Source organism: Octopus bimaculoides, chromosome 9 (genome assembly GCF_046866305.1).
Source record: "Octopus bimaculoides isolate indiv1 chromosome 9, ASM4686630v1, whole genome shotgun sequence".
In the NCBI taxonomy this organism is placed as follows: Eukaryota; Metazoa; Mollusca; class Cephalopoda; order Octopoda; family Octopodidae; genus Octopus; species Octopus bimaculoides.
In genome coordinates, this window is record NC_142936.1 from 90249491 (window position 1) to 90277042 (window position 27552).

General features: G+C 37.1%; 2 protein-coding genes across 2 annotated transcripts in view; one reads left to right on the forward strand and one right to left on the reverse strand.

The window, feature by feature from the left end:
- The window catches only part of LOC106872448 (uncharacterized), a 26239-nt gene extending 15490 nt beyond the window's left edge, over positions 1-10749 (forward strand). The window contains exon 3 of the mRNA XM_089358020.1: positions 2707-10749. Within this exon, the coding sequence (XP_089214146.1) occupies positions 2707-2951 (245 nt within the window). The 3' untranslated portion in view covers positions 2952-10749. The remainder of the gene's footprint in view (positions 1-2706) is intronic.
- Positions 10750-12369: 1620 nt separating this feature from the next.
- On the reverse strand, positions 12370-27482 carry LOC106872454 (tubulin alpha chain). The gene is made up of 4 exons (XM_014919463.3): positions 27243-27482; positions 24379-24601; positions 19160-19333; positions 12370-13701 (listed from the first exon to the last, which is right to left on the reverse strand). Exons 1-4 carry the CDS (start codon positions 27246-27248, stop codon positions 12743-12745), a joined length of 1362 nt encoding a protein of 453 aa, XP_014774949.1. The 5' UTR covers positions 27249-27482; the 3' UTR covers positions 12370-12742.
- Between the last annotated feature and the right edge of the window lie 70 nt (positions 27483-27552).

A 27552-nucleotide genomic window follows, 5' to 3' on the forward strand; every position in this document is an offset into this window, starting at 1 on the left:
GGGGAAAAAAGTTTTCAATTTAGTTGTATTTAGCATAATTTCACTTACTTATGATTAGATTTTATTAAATTTTCAATAAATAAAAATAATTTCTGTTTAACAGGTATCACATTGAAAGCTATTAAATTACAAAATGTTTGTGTTGCTTGTAATAAACTTTATTTTACATTTCTTGCCCACAAGAGATTATGTCCGATCTTTAGCATGCTGCTGTATGTCTTCTCAAATCACGATCGCAGGAAAAGTTAGAAAATTACTATTTGTATAAATCTCACAACATGAGATATTCAGCAAAAGTACTTTAGAGTAAAAATTGTTTGCCAACATAACATGGCAGTCCTGGTTTAGGACTAATATTGCTGTAATTTAGCCCCGGGAGACATCGTCTCCAGCTGGCTATACGACACGATCTGTGTCCTTATGTTTGAAAACATAAGGACGCAGATCGCGTCGTATAGCCAGCTGGAGACAATGTCTCCTAGGGTTAAATTACAGCAGCATTCGTCCTAAACCAGGACCTCCATGTTATGTTGACAAACAATCTTTGCTCCACAGGAAAAGTTGTTAAGAATTACTAACAAAAAAAAAAGCTGATAAACATGCAGAGGTGTTGCAAATTAAGTTTAAATACCAATAAATATCAGCTTGGATGACACTTTACTCAACTGACAGAGGAAGGTGACCAATCAAATTGATTATGTGAACAGAATTCTTTTCCACCTATTCTTTTCGGAACCTTTGATATGGAGTATTGAAATTTTAATCCCTTTCACACTTATGTTAAGCAATGATAAGCAATCTTAACAAAATCTTAAGCAATCTTAAAAATTTGTCATTACCAATATTGTCAATGTGGGCAGAACTTATGAATCGTTTACTGTGAAGAAGAAATTGAATATGTTGAATATGCATTTGAACGTGACATTAGAGCTGCCAGAAGGTATTTTAATGTTAATAAAGCCAATGCTCGAAATTGGCGTAAACAGTATGACAAATTTAAAACAGCCTAGTAATAAACAGGCAAAAGTAGAAACATACAATCAAGATTATCCATATCATTACATTTTTTTCAGTTAGGAATATCCATATCACTATGTATGTCAATGGTGCTCCATTGCGATAGGTAGAAACTCCAAGCAATGTAAAATATGGCCCGGACCGTGTTTACCAGCATGAATGTCAAACTTCAAAAAGTAGTTAACCATAAGGCTTGGCATCTTGAGATTAGACTTCAGTACTTTATCACATCTCTTCTTGGGTCTTCTTCTTCCACAAATACATACATACATTCATACAAGATGACGGACAGACAGACATTTACTTTGTTATTGTATTTGTTTTCCAAATTTATATGTGAATTTGTGTTCAAACAAATTTTGTTGTGTCTTGGGAAGGTCATTGCACCAATAATGACAAAACACAAGCACTGGTTCAATATCATTTCTTTTTTGTCAGTCAATCGATTAAATATCTAACCAACTAACTAATCAATCATTTGTTCATTGTTTTACCAGCACATTGAACAACAATGACTAACAATAAAGAAATGATATTGATCCAGTGCTTGTGTTATTGTTATTGGCATAAGAGCTCTCCCAAAACAACAATATACAGGGTGGCCCAAAATAAAGTTTACAGATATCACGTAGGCACTTTAAATTTCTTTTGAAACATTTTATTACATTTAAATTTCTATCTCACAAACTGAAATGGGAGCTTGACAAAATTAACTAAATTAGAATAATGGTTTCATATTTTTTTTTATAATTAAGATCTAAACTGTTAATATATTAATGCGAAAGAGATAGTTGAATAACTGTAAACCTACTTTTGGCCACCCTGTATGTATATATATATATATATATAGGAGTGGCTGTGTGGTAAGTAGCTTGCTTACCAACCACATGGTTCCGGGTTCAGTCCCACTGTGTGGTACCTTGGGCAAGTGTCTTCTACTATAGCCTCAAGCCAACCTAAGCCTTGTGAGTGGATTTGGTCAATGGAAACTGAAAGAAGCCCGTGTGTTTGTCCCCCACCACTGCTTGACAACCAGTGTTGGTATCTTAAGTCTCTGGTACCAGGTTTTAAGTACCGGTGTCGATTCATCAACTACAAATTTCTTCAAGGTGGTGCCCCCCAGTATGGCCACAGTCTAATGACTTCAACAAACTGAAGATAAAAGATAAAAGATATTAATAATCAAGAATGAAACAAGAGTGCTAATCATAAAGATTTTATCATGTTTATTTATAGAAACTATTAGAGATCAGGTTCCATGTTTACATTTGTCTATCTTTTCTACCTGTTAATCTGTCTATTTGTCTGTCTTCTCTCTCTCTCTCTCTGCTCTCTCTCTCTCTCTCTCTCTCTCTCTCTCTCTCTCTCTGCTCTCTCTCTCTCTCTCTCTCTCTCTCTCTCTCTCTCTCTGCTCTCTCTCTCTCTCCCCTCTCTCTCCTCTCCCTCTCCCCTTCTCTCCCCCTCTCTCTATCTCTCTATCTCTCTCTCTCCTCTCTCTCTCTCTATCTCTCCTTCTTTCTCTCCCCCTTCTCTATCTCTCCCTATCTCCCTCTCTATCTCTCCCCTCTCTCCTCTCTATCTCTCCTTCTCCCCCCTTCTCTCTCTCTCTCTCTCTCTCTCTCTCTGTTTGTTTAGTTATTCATTCACTATCTTTTAACTCTATTTTCTTCTGTTTTTTCCCCCAAACAGCTGAAAATCCTCCACTCATCTGTCTCGGCTCAAAGTCTAAAGCTGCCGAGATCTGTGTGAAGTTCTCCAATGTGACATTCCAAGTGAATGTGCACGAAGAACACAAGACCCAACTGAACGGCTGCGCTAGTTTCAACCTGAACCTGTTTAACCGGACAATCGGCGTCTACCCAGTTGGCTGCTTCCAGATCCCCGACAACAACAAACATCTCGAACGCAACCAGCTTGGCAACTGGATGCCATGATGAGAAGAAGAGGAAGTAGAAGTAACAAGGAGACACAGTCACCCAACCAGTGAACACCCCTCACTGCAAGCTTGAGATAGACTCTTCTGAGCATGAATGCATGTGTGAGTGGGTGAAACCATGAGCATGTGTGTATGTATGTATGCATGGGCATAAGTACATGCATGCCTGTGTATATGGATATGTATATACATTCTAAGATGACTGTTATGTTTTAATTTGTTTTGTTTATTTAAGAATACCTGTTCTTTGTCTCTCATATATCTGTGTGTGTACGTGTGTGTGTATATATATATATATATATAAATACACATATGTATATATATGTGTGTATATATAAAACTTAACCTTGTTACATTATGACAAATTGAGTGTGTGTAAGAATTGCATTAAGGGTAACAAATGTATGTGGAATACATAGTCACACTAAAATTGAACACGTGATTCATTATGCATACACGTGTGTTTGTATGCATGTTTGTGCACACACACGCACACACACACACACACAAAGTGGAAATGAATGCACTAGGTGTGGCAAAATTAATCTTTTTTTGGCTGTGGCTCTTAATAGTTTTGGCATTAAACTCCCTCTGCTGTGTGATCCAGTAGGGTTCTATGCAGCCCATATGGGGTTATGATGTAATGAAAAAGTGCACGTTTAATTATGAGGGAAAAACCTGAAGTGTGGGTTTGGTATTCCTGCATTTCGTCAGTTACATATGCAACAGAAATGTGTGTAACAGATGAAATGAAGAAATATCAAATTTATGCTTTGTGCTTCTCTCTTTCTCTCTCTCTCTCTCTCTCTCTTTATATATATATATATATATATATATATATATATATATATATATATACATGCATACATATATACATACATACATATAAAACTCCACACATACATATATACATACATACATATAAAACTACACACACATACATATGTATGTATATGTGTGTGTGTCTGTATATATATATATATATCAAACTTAATGTCTATATACTGTTGACAAGCCCGTTATTTCAGTATTTGTCCAGAAATATTCTCTCTTATGGACATGCTGTGTTAAAAACACAATAAATATCAGAGGGAAATGGAAACTTGCTCAAGCAGCAGACAGTGAGAACACCAAATACATGTTGACCTTTTGGGACCTCATGAACGATAATACTCACAGTCAGTCACATGCCCGAACAAAAATTCCTCATCTTCAATATAAGAAACTGAATAAAACATTTACTGATGCTGCAAATAGCTGTCCGGCTGAATAAAAATTCAGTATATGCAATTGAGGCAGTATTTTAATTAAAATAACCAACTGTGTGTCATACTTGATGTACAGACAATGTTAATTGGCCAGTTACTGTGGTGTGTGTGTGTGTATGCATATATATATATATATATATATATATATATATATACATATTTAATATCATCTGGGTAATAACCTCATAATGAGTATTTCAAAGCTCCTTTATGGTTATCATGTACGATGCGCCAGTGTACAGTTGCTGTTGGGTCATATTTATTTCTATAATATTTCATGTAACAGTATGATATGGAAAACTCAGCAGCTAACAGCTGTTAGCATTGCACAGAAACAATTGTTGTGCTTTGTGACTAAAGAGCCTCTTCATTCCATCTTGTTTTATAAATTTATGTGTGTGTGTGTGTGTGTGTGTGTGTGCATGTACATACATACAGACATACAGACAGAGAAAGAGAGAAACCGTGTGTGTAAGAACAAAAGAATATGACCTCAATATTGTTAGAAATAGGGGATTAAATTTATTAAATGACACAGACATGGAATACTTACATTCAGAACTCAGAGTTTCTTAACAGCAATTTATCCGATACACGCTGTCATTCTGTTGCATGTCTGTGTCAGTAAATATATATATATGTATATGTACACACACACATACATACAAATATATTAGGATGCTCGTACGCTTGTGAGACATTTATTGAAAAAAAAAAAAAAAAACCCAGTCTTCTCTCACCTATTTGTCCCAGCACCATTCACCCACCCATTCCTGCCTTCATCCTCTCGACTGAAATAAAACATCATAAGAAATACATATATATATACACATATATGTATATATATATATATATATATATATATATATAGACACACACACAAACAACATAAAAATTGACCCATAACCAGAAGCCCCACAACTCTGTCTCTTTAATTTAAATTACAATCATAATCAATATTTATTACCACAGATGCATTACATGTATGTTATGTTTGCTTCATTGGAAGTGGGGGAGGGTTGTTTTCCTTTTTGTTTGGCTTATTTTAGTTGTTTTTCCAGGTTTTTTTTTTCTGATTTTTCCATTAATAGTTATTATTATTATTCGACTTCACTTTTCATCCCTCTGGGAGCTGACAATAAGAAAAGTATCAGTTAAATACCGGGGATCAGTTTCATGAACTCAAACCTGCACCCCAAAAGGTCAGGCCTTGTACCTATGTCAGAAACAACTATTATTATTGTTTAAGGCCGCAAGCTGGCAGAATCATTAACACACTGGGTGAAATGCTTAGTGGTTTTTCGTCCGTCTTCACGTTGTGAGTTCAAATTCTACTGAGGTTGACTTTGATAAGTACCAGTTACACACTGGGGTTGATGTAATCTACAAAATTTGAGGCCTTGTGCTTCCAGTGGAAAAGATTATTATTAAGGCTGTGAGCTGGCAGAATCGTTAGCATGCCAGGTGAAGTGCTTAGCAGTATTTCGTCTGCTACTACGTTCTGAGTTCAAATCCCGCCAAGGTTGACTTTGCCTTTCATCCTTTTGGAGTCGATTAAATAAGTACCCGTTATGCTCTGGGGGTCGATGTAATTGACCTAATTCCTTCCCCAAAATTTGAGGCCTTGTGCTTCCAGTGGAAAGAATTATTATTATTATTATTATTATTATTATTATTATTATTATTATTATTATTATTATTATTATCGAAGATGTCACACAGTAAGCAATAATGTGATGTAGATTGACGATATTGTGTGTACCAGGGATTTGTACTGTCTTTCAGATTGCAATAAGGACCTCAGACAGACAACACTTTCATGTAATATGTGTGCAGTTCCAAGCAAAACTAATTTTTGTAACAAACCAAGATTGTAAGGTATTTCTAAAGTGTCCAGATGTTTCTTCAGGTTGGGTGGTATTGAACCCAATACTTTGAGACAATGGGAACAACCTTTATGTCTGACTCTTGCAGCTGCCACTTGGCGCTCTCAGCTTTCAGGTCTCCACATTTGTTGACCCTTTTTTCTTTCCTCTATGACAATAAGTTGATCTCCTGGCACTGCCACACCAATTATCAGGCATTCATGCTTGCCCCTTTTAAAGGCTACTATATCTGGCCTTCAGTGCTCTTAATAATTTGTCTATCTCCTAGAGGATCTTTGCCTTCCTATTTTTGTCCATTACTTTTTCCAGTGCATGTTGATCCCAAGTGCCTGTTGCCTCATATCCACACTTCTGGCACTGCAGCCAGTGAATGTCTAAGGCTACCTTGTTGTGTCTGTGCTTGTACTCTTTCTTTATAAGACTTTCACAAGCACTAACAGTGTGAGTACGTCTTTCAACCTTCTCCCCACACATTCTACAAAGGTGCGTTGCACTTGTGTGTTATATTGTGTATTATTATTATTATTTTTATTTTTATTATTATTATTATTATTATTATTATTATTATCATTATTATTATGATTATGATATTAGGCGCAGGAGTGGCTGTGTGGTAAATAGCTTGCTTACCAACCACATGGCTCTGGGTTCAGTCCCACTGCATGGCATCTTGGACAAGTGTCTTCTACTATAGCCTCGGGATGACCAAAGCTTTGTGAGTGGATTTAGTAGACGGAAACTGAAAGAAGCCCATCATATATATTCTTTTACTCTTTTACTTGTTTCAGTCATTTGACTGCGGCCATGCTGGAGCACCACCTTTATGTGTGTGTTGGTGTGTTTACATCCCCATAACTTAGTGGTTCGGCAAAAGAAACCAATAGAATAAGTACTAGACTTCCAAAGAATAAGTCCTGGGGTTGATTTGTTCGACCAAAGGTGGTGCTCCAGCATGGTCGCAGTCAAATAACTGAAACAAATAAAAGAATATTTCAAATGCCACTGAGGTTGACTTTGCCTTTCTTCCTTTTGGGGTCAGTAAAACAAGTACCAGTCTAATACTGGGATTGATGTAATCGACTGACCCCCCACCTCCCCAAAATTTCAGGCCTTGTGCCTATAGTAGAAAGTCTTCTTCTTCTCCTCCTCCTCCTCCTCCTCCTCCTCCTCCTCCTCCTTCTTCTTCTTTAGGTACAGGGCCAGTAATTTAGAGGAAGGGAGGGACTTAGTTGATACCATTCACCTCAGTATATGACTGGTACATTATTTCAGCAACCCAAAAGGATAAAAAAGACAAAGTTAACTTGGAAGCAATTTGAACTCAGAATGTAAACAGCCGGAATAAATACCACAAAATATTTTGCGCCAAACTCTAATGATTGTGTCAATTCAATTCAATAATAATAATTATTATTATTATTATTATTATTTCTATTCTAGGGACATGGCCTTGAAAATTTTGGCGGAAGGGAGCTAGTTTATTATATTGGCCCCAGTGCGTAACTGGTAGTTATTTAATTGACCCCGAAAGGATGTAAAGCAAACTTTGACCGCCATGGAATTTGAACTCAGAACATAACATCAGATGAAATACTGCTAAGTATTTCGTCCAGCATGCTAAGATTCTGCCAGCTCGCTTCCTTAATAATAATAACAAGAGTGATTTCAGATTTTTGCCACAAAGGCATCTTGTGGGAGGGGATTAAGGCGATTACATCGACCCCAGTGCATAACTGGTACTTATTTAATCAACCCCCCCCCCCCTAAAGTTGACCTCGGCAAAATTTGGACTCAGAATGTAGCCTCAGGTGAAATATCGCTAATGATTCCGCCGGCTCAATAATAATAATAATAACAATAATAATGGGAGTGCAGGAGTGGCTGTGTGGTAAGAAGCTTGCTTCCCAGCCACATCGTTCCGGGTTCAGTCCCACTGCGTAGCACCTTGGGCAAGTGTCTTCTACTTATAGCCTCGGGCCGACCAAAGCCTTGTAAGTGGATTTGGTATACGGAAACTGAAAAAAGTCCGTTGTATATATATATATATATATATATATATATATATATATATATATATAAATATATAAATATATGTATGTATATATTTGTGTGTGTCTGTTTGTCTCTCCACCATTACTTAACAACGGATATTGGTGTGTTTATGTCCTCGTAACTTAGTGGTTCAGCAAAAGAGACCGATATCACAAGTATTAGGCTTACAAAGAACAAGTCCTGGGGTTGATTTGTTCAACTAAAGGCAGTGCTCCAGCATGGCCGCAGTCAAATGACTGAAACAAATAAAGGAAAAGTGGTTTCAAATTTTTACACAAGGCCAGCAATTTCAGGGGAAGCACTCACTGAAAGGATGAAAAGCAAAGTTGACTTAAGTGGAATTTGAAATTCAGAACATGAGGCCAAACGAAATGCAGCAAAGCATTTTGTCCAGTGTGCTAGCAATTTCTGCTAGTTTCCACCTTTGATAATAATAATTCCTTATTTAGGTACTAGGTCAGTGGTTTTGAAAGGTGGGGACAAAATATAACATTGGCCAAGTACTTGGGTTGATACCATTCACCACAGCGCTTAATTGGTACTTTATTTTATTGACACCAGAGGGCTGAATGACAAAGTCGACCTTCACAGAATAATAATAGTAATAATAATAATAATAAATGCCCTGTTGCAAAACCAGGCAGTGGTTTTCATGGCTTCTCATCTTAACTGATTGGAAGTGTTATTATGAACATGTTTTGTCTTGGTGTAAAAGGTGGGCTATAGCAAATATTCTGCTCAATACCATGCGCTGTTTATCTTGATGTGAGGTCCCCATGTTGTGCACATATGGTTGTAATGCATGTACGTAGTGTACACTTACCAGATGGGTAATCACAATAGGTATGTATTGGGTTTTGTATATTTGTACCTCAGTATCACTTTGATAGCATGCGCTGCTCTCCTACTCAGTAATAGGTCCTAAGACAGACACAAGACCAGAAATTGTGGAAGTGGGGTAAGTCTGTTATACAAAATGCTCTTGCAGTATTTAGCTCTGTACCTTTGTGTTCTGTGTTCAAACCTCAGTGAAGTGAACTTGCCTTCCATCTTCCAGGGGTTGAGAGAATAGTGAACCAGTCAAACACTTGCATCAAAAATAATTGACTGTAGTTCAGCCCTTGTTTCTTCATCAGTAAACCATTTTTATATTAATTTATCACATTGGTTGCAAGAATCAGTGGAGCAAGGTACAAATTACTCTTCCAGTATTTCTTCTATGGCAGCAGGACATTGGATAACGGACAAGGCGGAGGAATCCTAGACCAGCAACTTGAAGCTTACTGCTGCCAAGCAGAATATAAATACCATTAGACAATGGTTGGGCATCGACTAGCAGGTGAACTGCTTCTGCCGGGCAGCCCCATCATTAACCTTGTTGGTTGTACTCTTGCAATATTTAGTTATATTGTTTTTTGGGTGTCCAAGATCTAATCTTTCTTTGGTTAACTTTGCCTTTCATCAATCCGTGTTCAATAAATTACAGGACTAGGGTTCTATAGAATCAGCCATATCCCACATCCTTAATTTCTGGCTTCTTGCCAATGTCAAAAAACCTTTCATTTTTGTTTTTCTGACAAGACAGAGGTGTCTTAGACCAATGGCTTGAAGCTCACTGCTGCCAAGCAGAAGATCCGTACCATCAGACAATGGTTGTGCATCAACTAGCAAGTAAATTGCTACTGCAGGGCAACTTCATCGTTAACCTTGTTTGTTTTATTCTTGCAATATTTAGTTACATTGCTTTATGGATGTGCAAGATCAAATCTTTCTACGGTTGACTTTACCTTTCATCAATCCTTGTTCAATAAATTACAGTTCTGGGGTTCTGTATAATCAACCATATCCCTTGTCCCTTAATCTCTGGCTTCTTGCCAATGTCAAAAACCTTTCATTTTTGTTTTTGTAGTGATGGGTAGGCACATTTTCATGACGGGTCTCTCTCTGCTAATCTCAGCTACAGAACCAGGTGAGCGTAAGATGCATGCCACTGACCAAACTTGGCTGCTTGCATTTACTGACCTGTTCATTCTTGTTTGGACTTGATAGCATTCCAGTTGTCTTCACTGGCTGATGAACACTCCAATCTTTATTTCTCTCAGCTCTCTATGTGATGCATATGTGTGTGTGTGTGCTTGTGTGTATACTCAACAATCTACTTGCTGTGTGTCTGTGTTTCTATGTATGTAATTGTGTGTGTGTGTGCATGCATATTTTACTTGCTATGGCAATGAGAGAGTATGTGTCGTTTAATAAGTGTGTGTCTGTGTGTGCAAGTATGATTTTGTAAGAGTTTTTGTATATGCGTATTTTAACTTCCTCATAAGTTAAAAACTAACGTAAGACACATTGTTATCGACATGTAGGAGATAATCTCCCCATTTCAGAATATATGCTACATGGAGAGGAAGAAAATGTAGTCTAAAAATCAGACAGTTATCTCCATGTATGACCAAATATGTCCAACAAAGTTTGATATAGTCTCACTATGTTATCATTATCAACATGTAGGACACCATGTGACCTACATTAGATTGGTGTGTTCTGTAACACATTGGATGGTGAGAGTGAAATAAAGAATTTAAATATCTGAGGTGAGTTATTGTTCATAAGATTATAATGTATTATGATTTATTATAATTTATTACAATTTATTATAATTTATTCACTTTGTCTTTAGAGATGGGAAATTTTTCAATATTTACAACTACACTACAGCCCAGGCAGGTTAATTTCCAATCCTCATCAAATATTTTATTCCTGGATGTATTCACAGTAATAGAATGGATTTGAACTAGGATCCTTCATTTCTTAAGTAAAGTTGATAACATTCTTATTAACTAGGCCAGTGTTTCTTAGACAAGGGTAAAGATTTGAAAGGAAACAAATTGCCATGTTTAATAAAATCAAAATGATTTCCAACTTTTTATAAACTTGTTAATTACCAGAATTAGTATCATTATCATTTAACATCCGTTTTCCATGGTGGCATGGGTTAGATATAACAACAAACTAACTATAAATTGTAAGAATTGTACTATAGCTGGCATGGCTGTGTGGTAAAAAGCTTGCTTACCAACCGCATGGTTCTGGGTTCAGTCCCACTGCATGGCACCCTGGGCAGGTGTCTTTGGTTATAGCCTCGGACCGACCAAAGCCTTGTTAGTGGATTTAATAGGCAGAAACTGAAAGAAGCCTGTTGTATATATCTATATATATATACATAGATATATGTGTGTGTGTTTGTTCCTCACTACTGCTTGGTAATCAGTGTTAGTGTTTTTACATCTCCTTAACTTAGTGGTTCAGCAAAAGAAAGTGATAGAATAAGTACCACACTATAGGTTAAGTACCAGTTGTGTACTGGGGTCGATCTCAAAAATTTCAGGCCTTGTGCCTAGAGTATAAAAGAATATTGAGGGTAAGGTATTTGTCAATTTGAGAACCACTGCACTGGACAGTTCATGTTTGGGACTGACCACATAAATATAGATGTTGGAAGATGTGTAAGTATTGCATCATCTCTAAAGTTGAAATTAACCTTTAGCATGCTGAAGGCACATCATGTCACCATATGAGTTGTCTCCCTTCTCAGTGCAACACAATATACCTACAGTTACAGGGGAGAAAACTCATATAGCAAGATGATGCACCTAAGCATGTTAAAGGTTACATATTGGGTAAACTGTAATTGTATAAAGATGACTGTATTTTCATATTGTGTAATTTTTATGGTAAGCCACCTCTGGTTGAAGATACCTGCTTTTTCAACAACCAGATGTCCATTCTGTTGCCAACTCTCACCTCTTTCCATGCAATGTAATATTTCCCCATTGTCAGACATGTTTTTCATGAAAGATCAGAAACAAAGGACACTGCATGATAATGGCACTTGTTCCTCTTAGCTTCAACCTACCAAATCTACTCATAAGGTTTTGGCAAATATGAGCTATAGAAGAAGACGCTTGCCTAAAGTTGAATTTGAACTCAGAACATAGAGAATCAGGAGAAACAAGGATGATATTATTGATACCCCATGATACAGGATATCATTCATATGAATGCAGCTCTGTTCAACCCATTACTTCACCAGAAACAATTCAGGAAATGAATGTGAAAATAAACAAGAGAAATACAATCACACTAATGATAGTGCCTCAGCATGGCCACAGCCTCTGGCTGAAACCAATAAAAGTAAAAGTCTGATTCATTTATACGAAAAGAATAAATATCTGTTGCTTTATTTTTTTCTTGTTTAAATTACACTTCAAATTTTTTGCGGAAAAAATATACTTACATCAGATGTATAACAACAGGAACACTAGCAAATAGGTGCAGATGTGTAGAATGAAAAATGTTACACTGATGTGAGAGATAAATGTTGAAAAGAGAGAGTGTATATTTCAGAAGCTATGTGTAAATACAATGTTGAAATTGTTCCTACTTTCACTTTCAAGTGAAATAACAAATGATTGTTCCTACTTTCACTTTCAGTGAAATAACAAATGAAAATTGTTCCTGTTCTCACATTCAGTGAGTGCAATGTAATCAGACAGTCTAGAAGTGATTTTGTTTTAATATGTTCAATATTCTTCCACTCCAGGTTCCTCTTCATCCACAAATACTGTTTCAGCACCAGCCTCTTTGTAGTCTTCTTCCAGTGCAGCCATATTTTCTCGTGTCTCAAGAAATTCATCTAATGTCATGCCTTCAGAAATATACCAATGAACAAAAGCTTTTTTGCGAAACATTAAATCAAATTTGTAATCAAGACGTGCCCAGGCTTCACGAATTGCTGTTGTATTACTAAGCATGCAAACAGCTCGAATAGAATTCCCTATGTCACTACCAGGAACTGCAAATGGGGGTTGACTGTTGATGCCTATTTTGAATCCAGTCGGACACCAGTCAACAAAATGTATCTTGCTTGATCGCTTGATGTTTTGCAATGCGTAGTTAACCTTACTTGGGCTAACATCTCCTCTGTAGAGGAGGCAACATGCCATATATTTAGCAGATTGAGGTGAACAATTAACCATTTGATTGTGAGGTGCAAAACACTGGTTGGTTAAATGTTGAATGCTTACCACTGAGCGTAAAATATTCACATCTGTCATTAGTGGAGAGTAAGTGGCCAGGGGAAAGTGAATTCGAGGATAAGGTACCAGGTTGGTCTGAAATGCACTAAGGTTTACTTGAAGGGAACCTTCAAAACGTAGTGGGGTTGTGATTGAGCTGAGTACATGAGAAATGACCTGGTTCAGGTTTTTATACATTGGACGTGAAACTTTAAGCTTGTTATGACAGATTTTATAAATAGCTTCATTGTCAAGAAGGAAACTGCAGTCGGAATGGTCCATAGTGCAGTGTGTGGTGAGCAGTGAGTTGTATGGTTCCACCATGCTTGTCGATAAATGAGGTGACGGGTAAACAATGAAATTTATCTTTGATTTCTTTGGAAAGAGCTGACTAAGAGCTTGTGCTAGGATTGCTGTGAAACCAGAACCGGTACCGCCACCTAAACTGTGAGAAAGAAGGAAACCTGAAATGACAGCAATGTATATTGTCACTAGTGACAGAAATGATGTTCTTTATAGAAATACTGACATTGGAACATTGGTATATTGCCATTGTAGTTGTTGTTTAGTCCCAGGTCAACCTTGACCAAGCAGGTTTAGGATCATAGATATCCAAATCTTGACCATTACACTGATTTTTGCCTTCTTTTTTCAGATAGCGTATTCAAGATTATATTATCCAATGTGTTGGTCTTCCTTTTAAGACAGTAGGGTGTATTTTGAGGGGAAATTTGGTTGCTATTTATAGCTGGTTGAGGGACCACATAGAAGCTCCTTTGCTGTTTCATTAATCTATAGCGGATACAGGAGAAGTTCACCTTAGCACTGCAAGTTATTGAAACACTCAGCAATTACAGAATACTTCCACTACATCCAGCAGTGTACTTCTCTACCTCACGTATTGACCACGGGCTGGAATGTTAAGAGAAGAGTGTCATTACGAGAGACACGGAACAATACAAGAGGCAGGTAAAACATCAAAGAATTCTTTCTAAACAAACATTATCAACAGCGGAGAAAGCAAACCAATGAGAGAGTCACTGTGGAGTCATTTGAGATGCTGGATAAAACAGCCAGTTCTTCCTCAGATCATACTTCACCTTACTGTCTTAGGGAGGGCACATTGGATAATGTTGTCCTGGATATGTTATGCCTGAATAAAAGACAGGATGGTCATGGCAGGTACATATGGCTATCCTAGACTAAACAACAACTCTTCAATATACTATATAAACTCTTTATCATATTTAGGATAAACTACATATTACTATACACCTGATATACATACACATCCAGACACATGCACACACACACATATATAAATATATATATATTTGTATATATACATATATATATATGTATATATAATTATATATATGTATATATACATATATTTTGGATTTGGTTTGCGAGATTCTTTATGTGAGTTTGTGTGTTGAAGCATATTTTGTTGTATCTGGGCAAAGTCATTCTCCTTTAGTGCCTTATTTAATACACTCACTGGTAAAGTTTCCACTCATTTACTTATTTATTTTTCCTAAAAGAGTCAACGATTATTGAAAAGGTTGCAAGACGCAACGAAAGTTTTAGGAAAAATAAATAAGTAAATGAGTGGAAACTTTACCAGTGAGTGTGTTAAATAATAAGGCACTAAAAAAGAATGGCTCTCCCCAGACAACAAAATATATATATATAATATTTATATATATATGACTAGAGCAGATAAGAGAGCTGAGGTGAGGGAGTACATGTTTATTCCATTCTTATCTGCTCTGTTCATACACATTCTCTCCGTTCCTGTATCTACTGGATTTTCAGAATCAAGCAAAGATTTACCTTAACCCCAACCACAGTCATTCTTGTTAATCACACACTCAGCAGAGTGCTTAATGTGAGGTCTGTTTGATTCTCTCAAATCCCCATTACTACTCTGTGTGTGTGTGTGTGTTGAATTGGTGGGGACTATTTAGTCTTGCTACGTTCAACCTCTTGGGTGCCAGGAACACAATAAATTCACTTAGTCCATGTAGTAAAATTATTGATAATTGGAAAGGCATCTATCCACAAAAAAAAAAATTGAAAACACATTGAAAAGAATGACATATTAAAGGTAGATTGGCCATTATTGTTAATCAGATCCAGGTGGAACTTTTAATGAGAAGATCTTCATATTTTCAGGTACTGTATGTCTTGGATGGCATTCTTCCAATATCTTCCTTTCTTTGAAATGCTAGAGAATGATTTGAGGGAATTTAGCCACTATTTCCTGATAGTTGAGCAACTGCATAGGGGCTCCTTCATCGGCTTCTATAAATTTGCAAGATGCTGTCCTGGGACAGACTTAACCAGCCCTTGCTAGCAAGGGAAAAATGGTTATAAGACGATGATGGTGATGGGGGGAGGGGGGTATATACTAAACTGATAAACAGAGACAGTGGGAGAGGAGCTCGTCCACCTAGAAAACCAAGCCATCACCACTCCTCAAATGACCACCTTCTGTCTTAAAAGGAATGAAGAACACATTAGTTAATGTAATCCTAGATACACTATCTTCTGAAAGAAAAATGGCATTGTCATGATGGAAATGTTATTGGTCATTGGTCTTCTGGATCAAGACTGACCTGAATCTAAACAGCAACAACAACAACAACTACAACTAATACAATATTAGAAAATGTTTTATTTTCCTTCTTTCTTTACTTCTTTTTTGATCCACGCCATCTTTCATGTTTTCCATTGAATTTCTTCTATGAAGAAAATGGTTTTCAATTGTGAAGCTCTCTCCATAACTTTCTCCCTGTACATTGGTTTCATTGGCTGTGATGATGACTATTAAAATAGCCATCTATGTATCATATTTAATGTATTCACACAGTTGATAGGCTGTCTACTGCAGTATTTAACCTGAAGTAATATCTCTCGTGGACTTGCTGTGTTAAAAACAAAAGTATCAAAGAGAAGCGAAAATTCCTCCCAATAGCGACCAGTGGGAGCACCAGATGTATTTTGACCATTTTGGACCTTTTCAATGGTACATACAGCCAGATGAAAAAATGAAGAAAACTTTCGCTGATGTTACAAATCGTTTCCCGGCTGATTAAAACTTTGGTTATATGCAACTGAGACAGTATCAGATTAAAATAGCCATCTATGTATCATAGTTAATGTATACACGCTGTCAATAGGCCAGTTACTGCAGTATTTGTCCTAAGACATTATCTCTTATGCACATGCTGTGTTAAAAAAAAAAAAAAAATACAGGCATCATAGAAAGCATGAGAGACAAAAACCCATTCAGCAAAAGCACCAGAGACATTTCAACATTTTTAGGCCCTCAGCCATCCACATTTTCAGCTGAATAATCATCATCCCTGATATAGAGAAAAATAAATAAAACACTCACTGTTTGGTTAACTAAATTCATTGAAATTGTGTCTAAGTGACTAGATCAGCACAGTGACCATCCTGTATTTTTAAGGATACACAAAACTACATTATCTAATGGATCCTTTCTTTCTTTAAGGTGGTATGGTGTGATTTGGGGGAAATTTTGCTGCTATTTCTAGTAGGTTGATCAAGCAGTAGTGTAGCTGGTGGGGTGTGTGGCACTTTTGGTTACGCTGTATAAATCTGTATAGGCTTGAGTGATGGTGGGGGTGGAGAGGGGAGGTTGAGTCAACTCTGCTTATCTCACTCATTCACACATAATCGCAAAAGCTGTCCAACCAAGGTGCTACTATGAACAGAACTTTCTGATATTACTCTGTTGTTTTTCATTGGACCATCATGTCCAATACAAGCTTTAAGCAATAAACATATGATGAATTATCAACAAGACTTTCCCATTCATCTCATTCTTGATAGCATAACACATTCATTTCATCTTATTGTTAAATGTTAAATGTTTAAATAAACAGGGTAGGATTAAAGAGCCACAGATACTTATAGATACTTATGTAGGATCTCAAATTTTACAGAGAAGTGCAAGGTTTTGAGTGTAACAACTACATGCTAACAATTTAACTCTTTTGATCCCAGCCTAACTGAAACTACCTCTGACTCTGTAGTACAAATGTCTTGTTTTCATAAGTTGTGAATTAAAATCTCCCACCAAACCTTAGTCACAATTTATGTTCCTAACACTAGCTTAATAATAACTAAGTTATTGTACTAAATTCTTTGTTATATTTAAAATCAATTGAAAGAAACACAGAGCATCTCAACAGAAATATGGTAACAAAAGGGTTAACAAATGATACCAACCCGGCTGAAACTGCCTCTGGCTCTGTTGTACAAATGTCTTGTTTTGAAAAGTTCTGAATTAAAATCGGAAAAAAAACAAAAACAAAAGAACTATACACATGCATACACACACACTCATACACATTCGCACACAAACACTCACACATACACATGTAATTGTTTAGCCCAAAGCGACCCTTGCTTTTGCTGAGATATAATCAGAGACAGTTTAGCTGTGACCATTCCATCATTTGTTCAGACATAGTATATCTAGGAATACATTACCTGATGTGTTCTCTTTGATTTTTTTTTTCTTTTTAAGGGGATAAGGTATGACTTATGGGAGGTTTGGCTGTGAACTCTTGCAAGGTAAGTCAACTATGCAGAGGCTCTTTCATTGACTCAACAAGAAAATATTTGCCAATCAGTTATTTAGCCTTCATTTAACTATCATCTCTGTGTGTGTATGTATAACAGCTACATGGTCCCAAATGTTTGAGCAGTACTTCAGATTAGATCTTACTTAAGCTTCAACTAACTCTATAAAGTCATACCACTGTGCAATAACAAGTACAATTGATAATATAAACATTACCAGTTGCACCTACATAGTGCATGTGCTTTGTTAATGCACCAAATTTGCTGCAGGACAGAATTTGGATAAAGCTCCTGAAATGATGCTGAGTGTTCAAGAACACCTGAATGTCGCAGGCCAGGCAAAGCAACTCACCTCAGAATGAGTGAGAATGGTAGATACTGATATTTTGCATTGTTGTGTCGATGCCCCCAGGCGAAGAAGTAGGATCTCCCAAGACATATAAATAGAGGTAGTCTGGCCGTGGTAGGAGTGTTGAGTAGCAGTTGAGTAGCGATCATCCGAAGGTGCTAGATAGCAGTGGCATTGAGACATAACAAGCATATAAGTCATAAACCAGCAATTCAATTCATTTCAAGATGATCTGAGTACTTGGTATTGATAAACCTAATGGCAAAATATTGGTATCTACCATCCTCAGTGATTCCAAGGTAAGATGTCTCACTTTGTCTGTGACATCCAGGTATTCTTTAAGACTTAACATATGGGGTGCTTTTCCCCAGATGCTATTCTGCAGCAAATTTGGCATCTAAGCAAAACACATGCACTGCAGATGTATGACCCACAATGTTTACATTACAAGAGCTGCTTTTAATTTGTAATTTGATAATCAATAATAATATAGTTAAAATTATCCAGAGATATCTCACAACTCATCATCAATCCCTGGACATTATTTTCTTAAGCCCTCAGACCCTTTGGGCCAGTTACCTGGTTTTCATGACATGTGAGTGACCAAGATCACAATGCTCCTCTTGAACAGAATATCAGTCTGTCACAGGGTTACACATTTACAACTGGATGAACTGGAACAACATGAAACGAAGAGTTTTGCTCTGGAGCACAACACACCACCCAGTCTGGGAATAGAAACCACGATCTTGCAACAATGACTACAACGCCGTAACCACTTGGTTACATGCCTTCACACCTTACAATTGATCTTTTTATAATATAGGTAGCATTATCAACAGATACCTCACAACTGATGTTGTATATGATCTGATAATAATACAATTAGAATTACAGACAGATATTTTGGAACTGATTTTGTAATTAATATAGTTAGAATTATCAACAGATACCTTGTAACTGATCACAGTCCTCAGCAAGTTTTTCTATTCTCTCAACAGCAACCTCTAACGCTTCTCGGCCAACCCCGTAGTAACCACGGGCAAAGTTATTGGCAGCATCTTCTTTCCCAGACAGAAAAGTGTTTGGATGAAAGAGGCTCTTGTATTTTCCGGACCGTACAACATCTGAAATCATGATGGTATGGTTAAAAAACAGACAGAAGATTACAAAAAAAAATGTTAAATAATAAAAAGAAATAATAGTAGGAGACAAGAGTATTGACCATGTTTTGAGTGAGTGCTATATACTAACGCAAAAGGAGTACAAGCACAGACATAGGCATGACTGTGTTGGCAAAAGAGTGCATTGGGATGTCAGCCAAGGGTGTGGCTTCAAAACAACTGGAAAGTGGTGTGAATATGAACCAAAGGCTGTGATAGAAAATGAGAATTACAAGAACTTGTGGGACTTTGTTATAAAGACTGACTGTACTATTGAAGCAATAAGACCAGATAGAGGAAGAAATAAAGAAACGGTGCAAGATCGACGATTTTGCAATTCCCTGGTAGCAGAGTTGATACCAAAGAAATTGAAAAAAATCGAGAAATAGCAGGAGCTGACCAGAGAGCTGAAAAGACTGTGGAGGACCAAACCAACAATTATTCCTGCAGTAATTGGTACACTTGGTACAACACCCAAAATGCTATCGGGAAACTGGAATTGAAACTTGCATTGTTGACCTGTAGAAAAGTGCCATCTTACATTCTGCAATAATTCTAAGAAAGATTCTTGAGATTTGAGGAGACTTGTTGTCAGCAAAGATAAAATACCTGCTAACTAAATTAGCATGCACTAGCATAATAATGATGTTGTTGTTGTTGATGATGATGATGATTCTTTCTAATTTTTGCCACAAGACCAGCAATTTTGAGGGGAGGGGAAAGTTGATTACATCAGCTCCAGTGATCAACTTGGACTTATTTTATTGACCTCATAAGCATGAAAGACAAAATCATTCTCAGTGGTATTTGAACTCAGAATGTAAAGAGCTGGTAGAAGTGCTGCTGAGTATTTTGTCCAGGGCAGCAGCAGCAGCAGCAGCAGAAGAAGAAGAAGAAGAAGAAGAAGAAGAAGAATTCATTTATTGGCCACAAGGGCTTACATAAAATTACAATAAATCACATACAACAACATAAAAGACAAAAGCAGGACGATTCAATGGGTTTTACAACGTGTAAACAAAATAATAACAATTAAAATTAAACAATTTAAAACTCCCAATAAGAGAGGTGCATTAAGGACCTCGTGAAAAAAACCCCACAAAAGTCACGGGTGCCTGATCAACAGAGCAAGAGCCCTTCTTTTGTTTACAGGTACATGTTCAGAATTGGTCCTTTCACACTGGCCATTCTTCCAACATTCATCCATCTTTCAACAAACTTGTTACAAGGCAACACTTCCCTCTCTCCATCCTCAACTTCCTTTTCAAGTGAAACTTGAAAGAGTTGATGAGGGCTTGGCTAAAGAGGAAAGTGCCTGTCTTTAGCCCTTTCAAACGGGTCCACCATACTACCTAACAATAATAATAATAATAACCAGAAAAGTACTCGGAGAGCGCAGACCTCCGCCAAGCACCTCATTTCCACCCATATACACACATGCTGAAAATCGCTCAATTTCCCAAACCAACGCTGGCAAAAACATAACCTCCTTGATGGGGGTTAAAAAAAAAATAACACACCCATATGATTTTAAGAAAAAGAAACCCCTTTAAAAACAGGAATCATCTGAAGCAGTTCACAACCACCAGCATCATCATCACCATTGTCATTGCGTCCACTTCACCCACATACTGCGCCGTCAATGTTATCCTGACGGTTACCTTGACAGTCACTTTCACCACCACAACCAGTATAACCACTGCAATACCACCATCACACAACTAACACTATCATCCACACCACTATTACCACCATCACCTCAGCATCACACATCACACCGCTCCTGTCGCCATTATAACCACCGATACTATTTTATCCTCCTCCCATACTTATCTCAACCATCAATACTGTCTCTAAACAGCAATGCCACCATAGGTTATGTGGAAACGATGTGTTTTCAAGGGAGATAATCAAAGAACGTAACATTGTAATACTTCATGTAAAGTAAATATAACAAATGAAAAATCCTTCAAGATTCCATAAAAATTCCCGGATCACTACCAAAATTTCATCATCTGTTCTTTGTGCCATTACCAACTTTTCCTGCAAGCTTCATCAAATACCATTCACAACTTTTTGAGTTATTCAGTCCCACTGCGTGTCACCTTGGGCAAGTGTCTTCTCCTATAGTCTCAAACTGACCAAAGCCTTCTGAGTGGATTTGGTTGGTGGAAACTGAAAGAAGCCTGTTGTGTATATATAAGTGCATATATGTTTGTGTATCTGTGTTTGCCCCCCCCCCCTCACCATTGCTTGACAACTGATGCTGTTATGTTTACATCCCTGTATCTTAGCGGTTCGGCAAAAGAGACCGATAGAATAAGTACTAGGCTTACAAAGAATAACTCCTGGGGTCAATTTGTTCAACTAAAGGCGGTGCTCCAGCATGGGACTGAACCCGGAACCGTGTAGTTGGTAAGCAAGCTTCTTACCACACAGCTATTGCTCATAAATTTTAACAAGAAAATCTTCTGTGGATCCCCAAGGGCCGCATGGACCCTGGTTGTTGAGAACCCCTTCTAGGTGATGCCCCAGCATGGTCACAGCCAAATGACTGAAATAAGTAAAAGAACAAAAGAAAAACAATCACAAAAAAAATGAAACAAATAAAAAACAAAAGAAGATAAACCTCATTACAGTAGAAAGTGATTAATTCTATTATATTAGTTAATGTCATTTGGTTATATTGTGTTTGTTAACGATCAATATTGTGTATTTATTTGCTGCTTAGCAATTACTGATTATTGATATACTCAACAATAAAACAATAACGATCTCTTTTATTGGACACAAAAGGGGAAACATGGCTGTGTGGTTTAGAAGCTTGCTTTGCTTCTATAGGCTTTCAAGTTCAGTCCCAATGCGGGGCACTCTGGGCAATCACCTTCAGTTGAAATCCATAGGCTAACTAATGCCTTGTGAGTGCATTTGGTAGATGGAAAATGTATATATGTGTATGTATATATATTCTTTTATTCTTTTAATTATTTCAGTCATTTGACTGCGGCCATGCTGGAGCACTCCCTTTAGTCGAATAAATCAACCCCCAGGACTTATTCTTTGTAAGCTTAGTACTTATTCTATCAGTCACTTTTGCTGAATCGCTAAGTTACAGGGTATGTAAACACACCAATATTGGTTGTCAAGCAATGGTGTGGGGGAAAACACAGACACACAAACATATACACACACATCATCATCATTTAATGTCCGCTTTCCATACTGGCATGGATTGGATGGTTTGACTGAGGACTGGCAAGCCAGGAGGCTGCACCAGGCTCTAATCTGATCTGGTAAGGCTTCTACAGCTGGATGCCCTTCCTATCGCCAACCACTCCAAAAGTGTAGTGGGTGCTTTTTACGTGCCACCAGCATGGGAGCCAGTCATGCAGCACTGGCATCAGCCATGTTCGGATGGTGCTTTTTACGGGTTACTGGCACAGCAGCCAGTCGGGGCAGTGGCAGCTGGTATTGACCACCTTCATATGGTGCTTTTTATGTGCTATTGGTACAGCAGCCAGTCGGAGCAGGGGGGTTGGTATCAACCATGTTCAGATGATACTTTTTACGTGTCACTGGCATGGGGAGCCAGTCTGGCAGCACTGGCAACGACCCACGCATGAATGGTGCTTACTGCGTGCCACCAGCACAGGAGCCAACCAGGCAGCACTGGTATTGGTCACAACTACAATTTCCATTTTGTTTTCAATTCGATTGAGATTCTGAATTTCAGTTTCTGTCTAACAAATCCATTCACAAGGCTTTGGTCGGCCTGAGGCTATAGTAGAAGACGCTTGGCTGAGGTGCCATGCAATGGGACTGAACCCAGAACCATGTAGTTGATAAGCAAGCTACTTACTACACAAACACTCCTGTGCCTGTATATGGACTCCAAGCACTAGGTTGCTATTTAGTTAGATAATTTAGGAGCTAGTTATAGGTTTATTTATACAAGGGGGAGATGCAGGCTTAGCTAAGTGGAGGTGCTTGTCTCCTCCTTGTAAACATAAGGACACAGGTAATGTGTCAAGGGCGAGAGGAAGCAGTGCAGCTTCCTAGGTCTAACCAACAGTAGTATTATTCCCTTCATGGGACTGTCACATTAAGCTGACAGCATACAACTACTTCATTGTATCACTATTGCATAAATCTCTCTGAGAGATTTAGAAATGCATTATTTCTTAAAAAGGGTATTTAGTCCAACTTTTTGCAGTCCTGGAAGTCTGTAACAGTAGGGGTGGTCCTTTTTTTTTTATCAAGGAAAAGTTGATCTTGGGTGGATTTGAACTCAGAGCTTAGAGAGTTGTCACTGTTGTTGTTGTTGTTGTTGTTGTTGTTGTTGTTGTTGTATTTGTTCTCACCATCCTCCTCCTCCTCCTCCTCATCATCATCATTCAATGTTCATTTTCCATGCTGGCATAGGTTGGACAGTTTGACAGGGTTTGGTGATCTGGCAGTCTACAACTGGATGCCATTCCTAATATGCCAACCACTTTTACAGAGTGTACTGAGTGCCTTTTTTTTTTTTTTTTTTTTTTCTTGTGCCAACAGCACCAGTGAGGTGGCAAAGTAACTTGCAAGACAGAAAAAGAAGTGAAAAAAAAATGGTAAGGGAAAAGCTCCTAAGCTCCTGCTCCTAAGAATTGGTGGGGAATTATTTGAGTTGAGAGGACGTGGCTTTATGCCAAGTGTCAAAAGGTTAAAGTATGACAGAGGAAAAAATATCAGTGTCTCATTACAGAGGGAGGTGGTACTTGGTTCGTACACATTATATAAGAGCGATTGGGAGCAGTTGGGAAGGTAAATATGATAATGATAAGGTGCCAGAGCAAACTCTCAGAGTACAGGAAGGTGAGTATATAGGAACAAATAGTGTAAGGTAATGTATCCCATGCTCTAACAACTATGCCAATTTGCTGGCTAATAAATCAAACCAAAAACAATCAGTAAGTCGTTAATAAATGAGTTAATCATCTGAACATAATTTCACATAACATTTCGTTACATACCAATTACGGTTGGCTCAAGATCAATAAACATAGCACGAGGAACAATTACAGATTTCTCCGTTTCATAAAATATCGAGTTGAAACGATTGTTTTTGTGTTCATGAAAACAGCTACATTTCATTCTGCCATCAGGCTCGACTCCATGTTCAAGACAATACAATTCCCAACAGGATTCAGCAAACTGAACACCAGCTTGTCCAATATTGATGCTCACAATTTCTCCCTGAAACATCAAACAATAAAACAAAATATTATTATATATTATATATACATATTTTCATACACCCCCCCCCCACCACACACACAAATACACACACACACACATATATATGGTTGAATGAATGAATGTCTAAAGTTAAATTTGGTTTGGTGTTTCTTTTTGTCAGCATTTTTAACAGCTAAAATCTTTTTCAGATGGTGCTTATATATATATGTATGTATATATATACCTCTGTGTGTGTGTGTGTGTGTGTAAAATAAAGATATGATTTTCATCATACATATTGATTGTTATATATATATATATATATATGTGTGTGTGTGTGTGTGTGTGTGTGTGTGTGTGTGTGTATATATATATATATATACACACATACACAAGGTATACATTTTGCTAGTTCATGGGTAGGCTGCGCTTATAGGACTCTGATGACTTGTCCATCTCATGGATGGATTGCAGATATAAAATGAAGCTGATAGTGATGATGATGACGATGATGATGACAACGATGACAATAGTAATGGTTATATGTATATGAGTGAAAAATAATATTCCATCTGATTGCACCAAGGACATTCTAAATAGTAAATTCAAAATGTTACAAATTGGAATTATATGAGGTTGGCTCTTTTGAAACCACTCTAAGGTGAAAAATTAGATAAATTCAAAACGATTTACTCAGCATCTGCAACAGGTTCCAAATTAACATCTCAGGATATTGTATTTTCTATTAGATGTAACTTTAAATTTTGGGATAAATATCTTACCAATCGTATTGTAAACCTAATTAAAATTTCATGTACATGAATAAGAAATCTAACCACTCTCCTACCACTTCAAAATCTAGTTAATAACATAAGCAAAAGAATCTCTAAATTATCATTGAGTAAATAAATATTTGAATATTACAATAAAGCTATAAAGAAAGGCTGATCCATTGATAAAACCTTCAGCCATTACAATAATGTGCTAAAGAGTTACAGATTCATTGATAAGCTTCACTTTAGTCCCAAGCTCTTTGAATGTCAAACTAATCTCTGATAAGCAATTCCCAATCAACCACATGTATAGCTAATTACTTAATAACAAAGATAAAAAGAATTATGCAATTACTTAGGTGTAATATGAAAAATATTTTACCAAAATAGCAAACTAATTATGTCGAACCTCCTCAAACAAAATTGCACTGAAGTCAGTCTGCATACATTCATTTAATAGTATTAGCACTACTATAAAGCACTAAAGAGGATTGACTGGTAAAACTTTCAAAAGCTGCTACAATAATCACACTTCATCTTTTTGAAGCAAAAGACAAAAAAGGGAAATGTTACAGTCTATTTGAACTAATGATAATTTTAGCATCTTTTTGGATATCCTGAGCTAACATAACAACAACGACAATAATGGTTTCTAATTTAGACACAGAGCCAGCAGTTTTGAGGGGAGGTGTTTCACCAATTCCATCAGCCCTACTATTTGACAAATAATTTGTTTTATTGATTCTGAAAGTATGGCCTTGATTGGATTTGAACTCAGGATGTTAAGATCCAGAACAAATTCTGCTAGGCATTTTCCTGACTCTATCAATTCTACCAATCCCTACTTTCGGTCAAAACATTTAATCAGGACCCGTAAGATGCTTGTTAAGTAGTTTATTACATTGTCTCAATGAGAGGAAAACTATTTTAACCTTCAAAGTACAACAAAGCCAAAGACAAAAAGTAGAAAGAAAAACCCCAAACCATAACCTGTCTCCCAAACAATCTACAAAGCCTTAATTGCAATAATATTGTGGAAAGTAAACAAATACCTTATAGGAATAATTTGTGTTATTTAAGGGTGAGTGGGAGCAGCAGGAAAGAAGATAGGGACAGCAGTGCTGACGAAATGCTGACATACATTGTTTCAGATTTACTCTCTCGCTGCCTAATTAAGCACCGTACTGCATACTATGAAATGTAGTTAACGGTATAACATGCCGTGTTGCAATTTGGATTGAAGCAGTTTATTTGATCTACTAGAAATAACAGCTGAATCTCCTTTTTTTTTTTTTTTTACTCAGGTGACTTAATTAATAGATGAAATGACTGGATAAAGTAGTACAACAGAAAAGATAACGAAGGCGGCGAGCTGGCAGAATCGTTAGCATGCCGGGCAAAAAGCTTAGTGGTATTTCGTCTGCCGTTACGTTCTGAGTTCAAATTCCGCTGAGGTCAACTTTGCCTTTCATCCTTTTGGGGTCGATAAATTAAGTACCAGTTACGCACTGGGGGTCGATGTAATTGACTTAATCCCTTTGTCTGTCCTTGTTTGTCCCCTCTATGTTTAGCCCCTTGTGGGCAATAAAGAAATAAGAAAAGATGATAAATCTATGTAATTTCGGAAAAGAAAGGATGTTGTCATCATCATCATCATCATTTAACATCCATTTTCCATGTTGGCATTGTTTGAACAATTTTACAGGAGCAGGCAAGTCAGAGGACCATTCCTAGCTCTACAGAGTTGGCATGGTTTCTACCCCACTAGGAAAGGATAACAGGCAAAAAAAAAAAAAAAAGATAAAATAAGTAAAGAATTCTATGAAATCGTTAATTATTTTGTAGTCATGTTGTAAAAAGTAGGATTCTAAAATAACACCACTTACGGTCATCAAGAGTTAATATCGAAACTGCTAATTAATTAATTAATTTCGAAACTTCTCTTCGAAACTTCACGAAAAAAATCAAACTTTTTATTCAAGTTTGTTCTGTCTGCGAAATCATTGTTATTCATTTCAGAAATGGCTGGGTTGTCTGTCCGACTGACAGACTGTATGACATCACAAAGATGGCAGCATTTTATGATGACAATGCTGTTTTGTTGTTTCCTTACCAACACTTTCCTCCATGAGGAAATCTCATCTGATGATGTCATTCGTCATTCTTATGACATCATCAGATAACGTTTGGTGGGTA

Bases quoted from the DNA above. Each gene is read 5' to 3' on its own strand.
- LOC106872454 (XM_014919463.3), bottom strand. The intron at 19,334-24,378 runs GTATGTAACGAA...TCATGATTTCAG, and splicing joins TCTTGAGCCAACCGTAATTG to ATGTTGTACGGTCCGGAAAA. The intron at 13,702-19,159 runs GTATCTGTTGAT...CTGTCATTTCAG, and splicing joins GGACTGTGATCAGTTACAAG to GTTTCCTTCTTTCTCACAGT.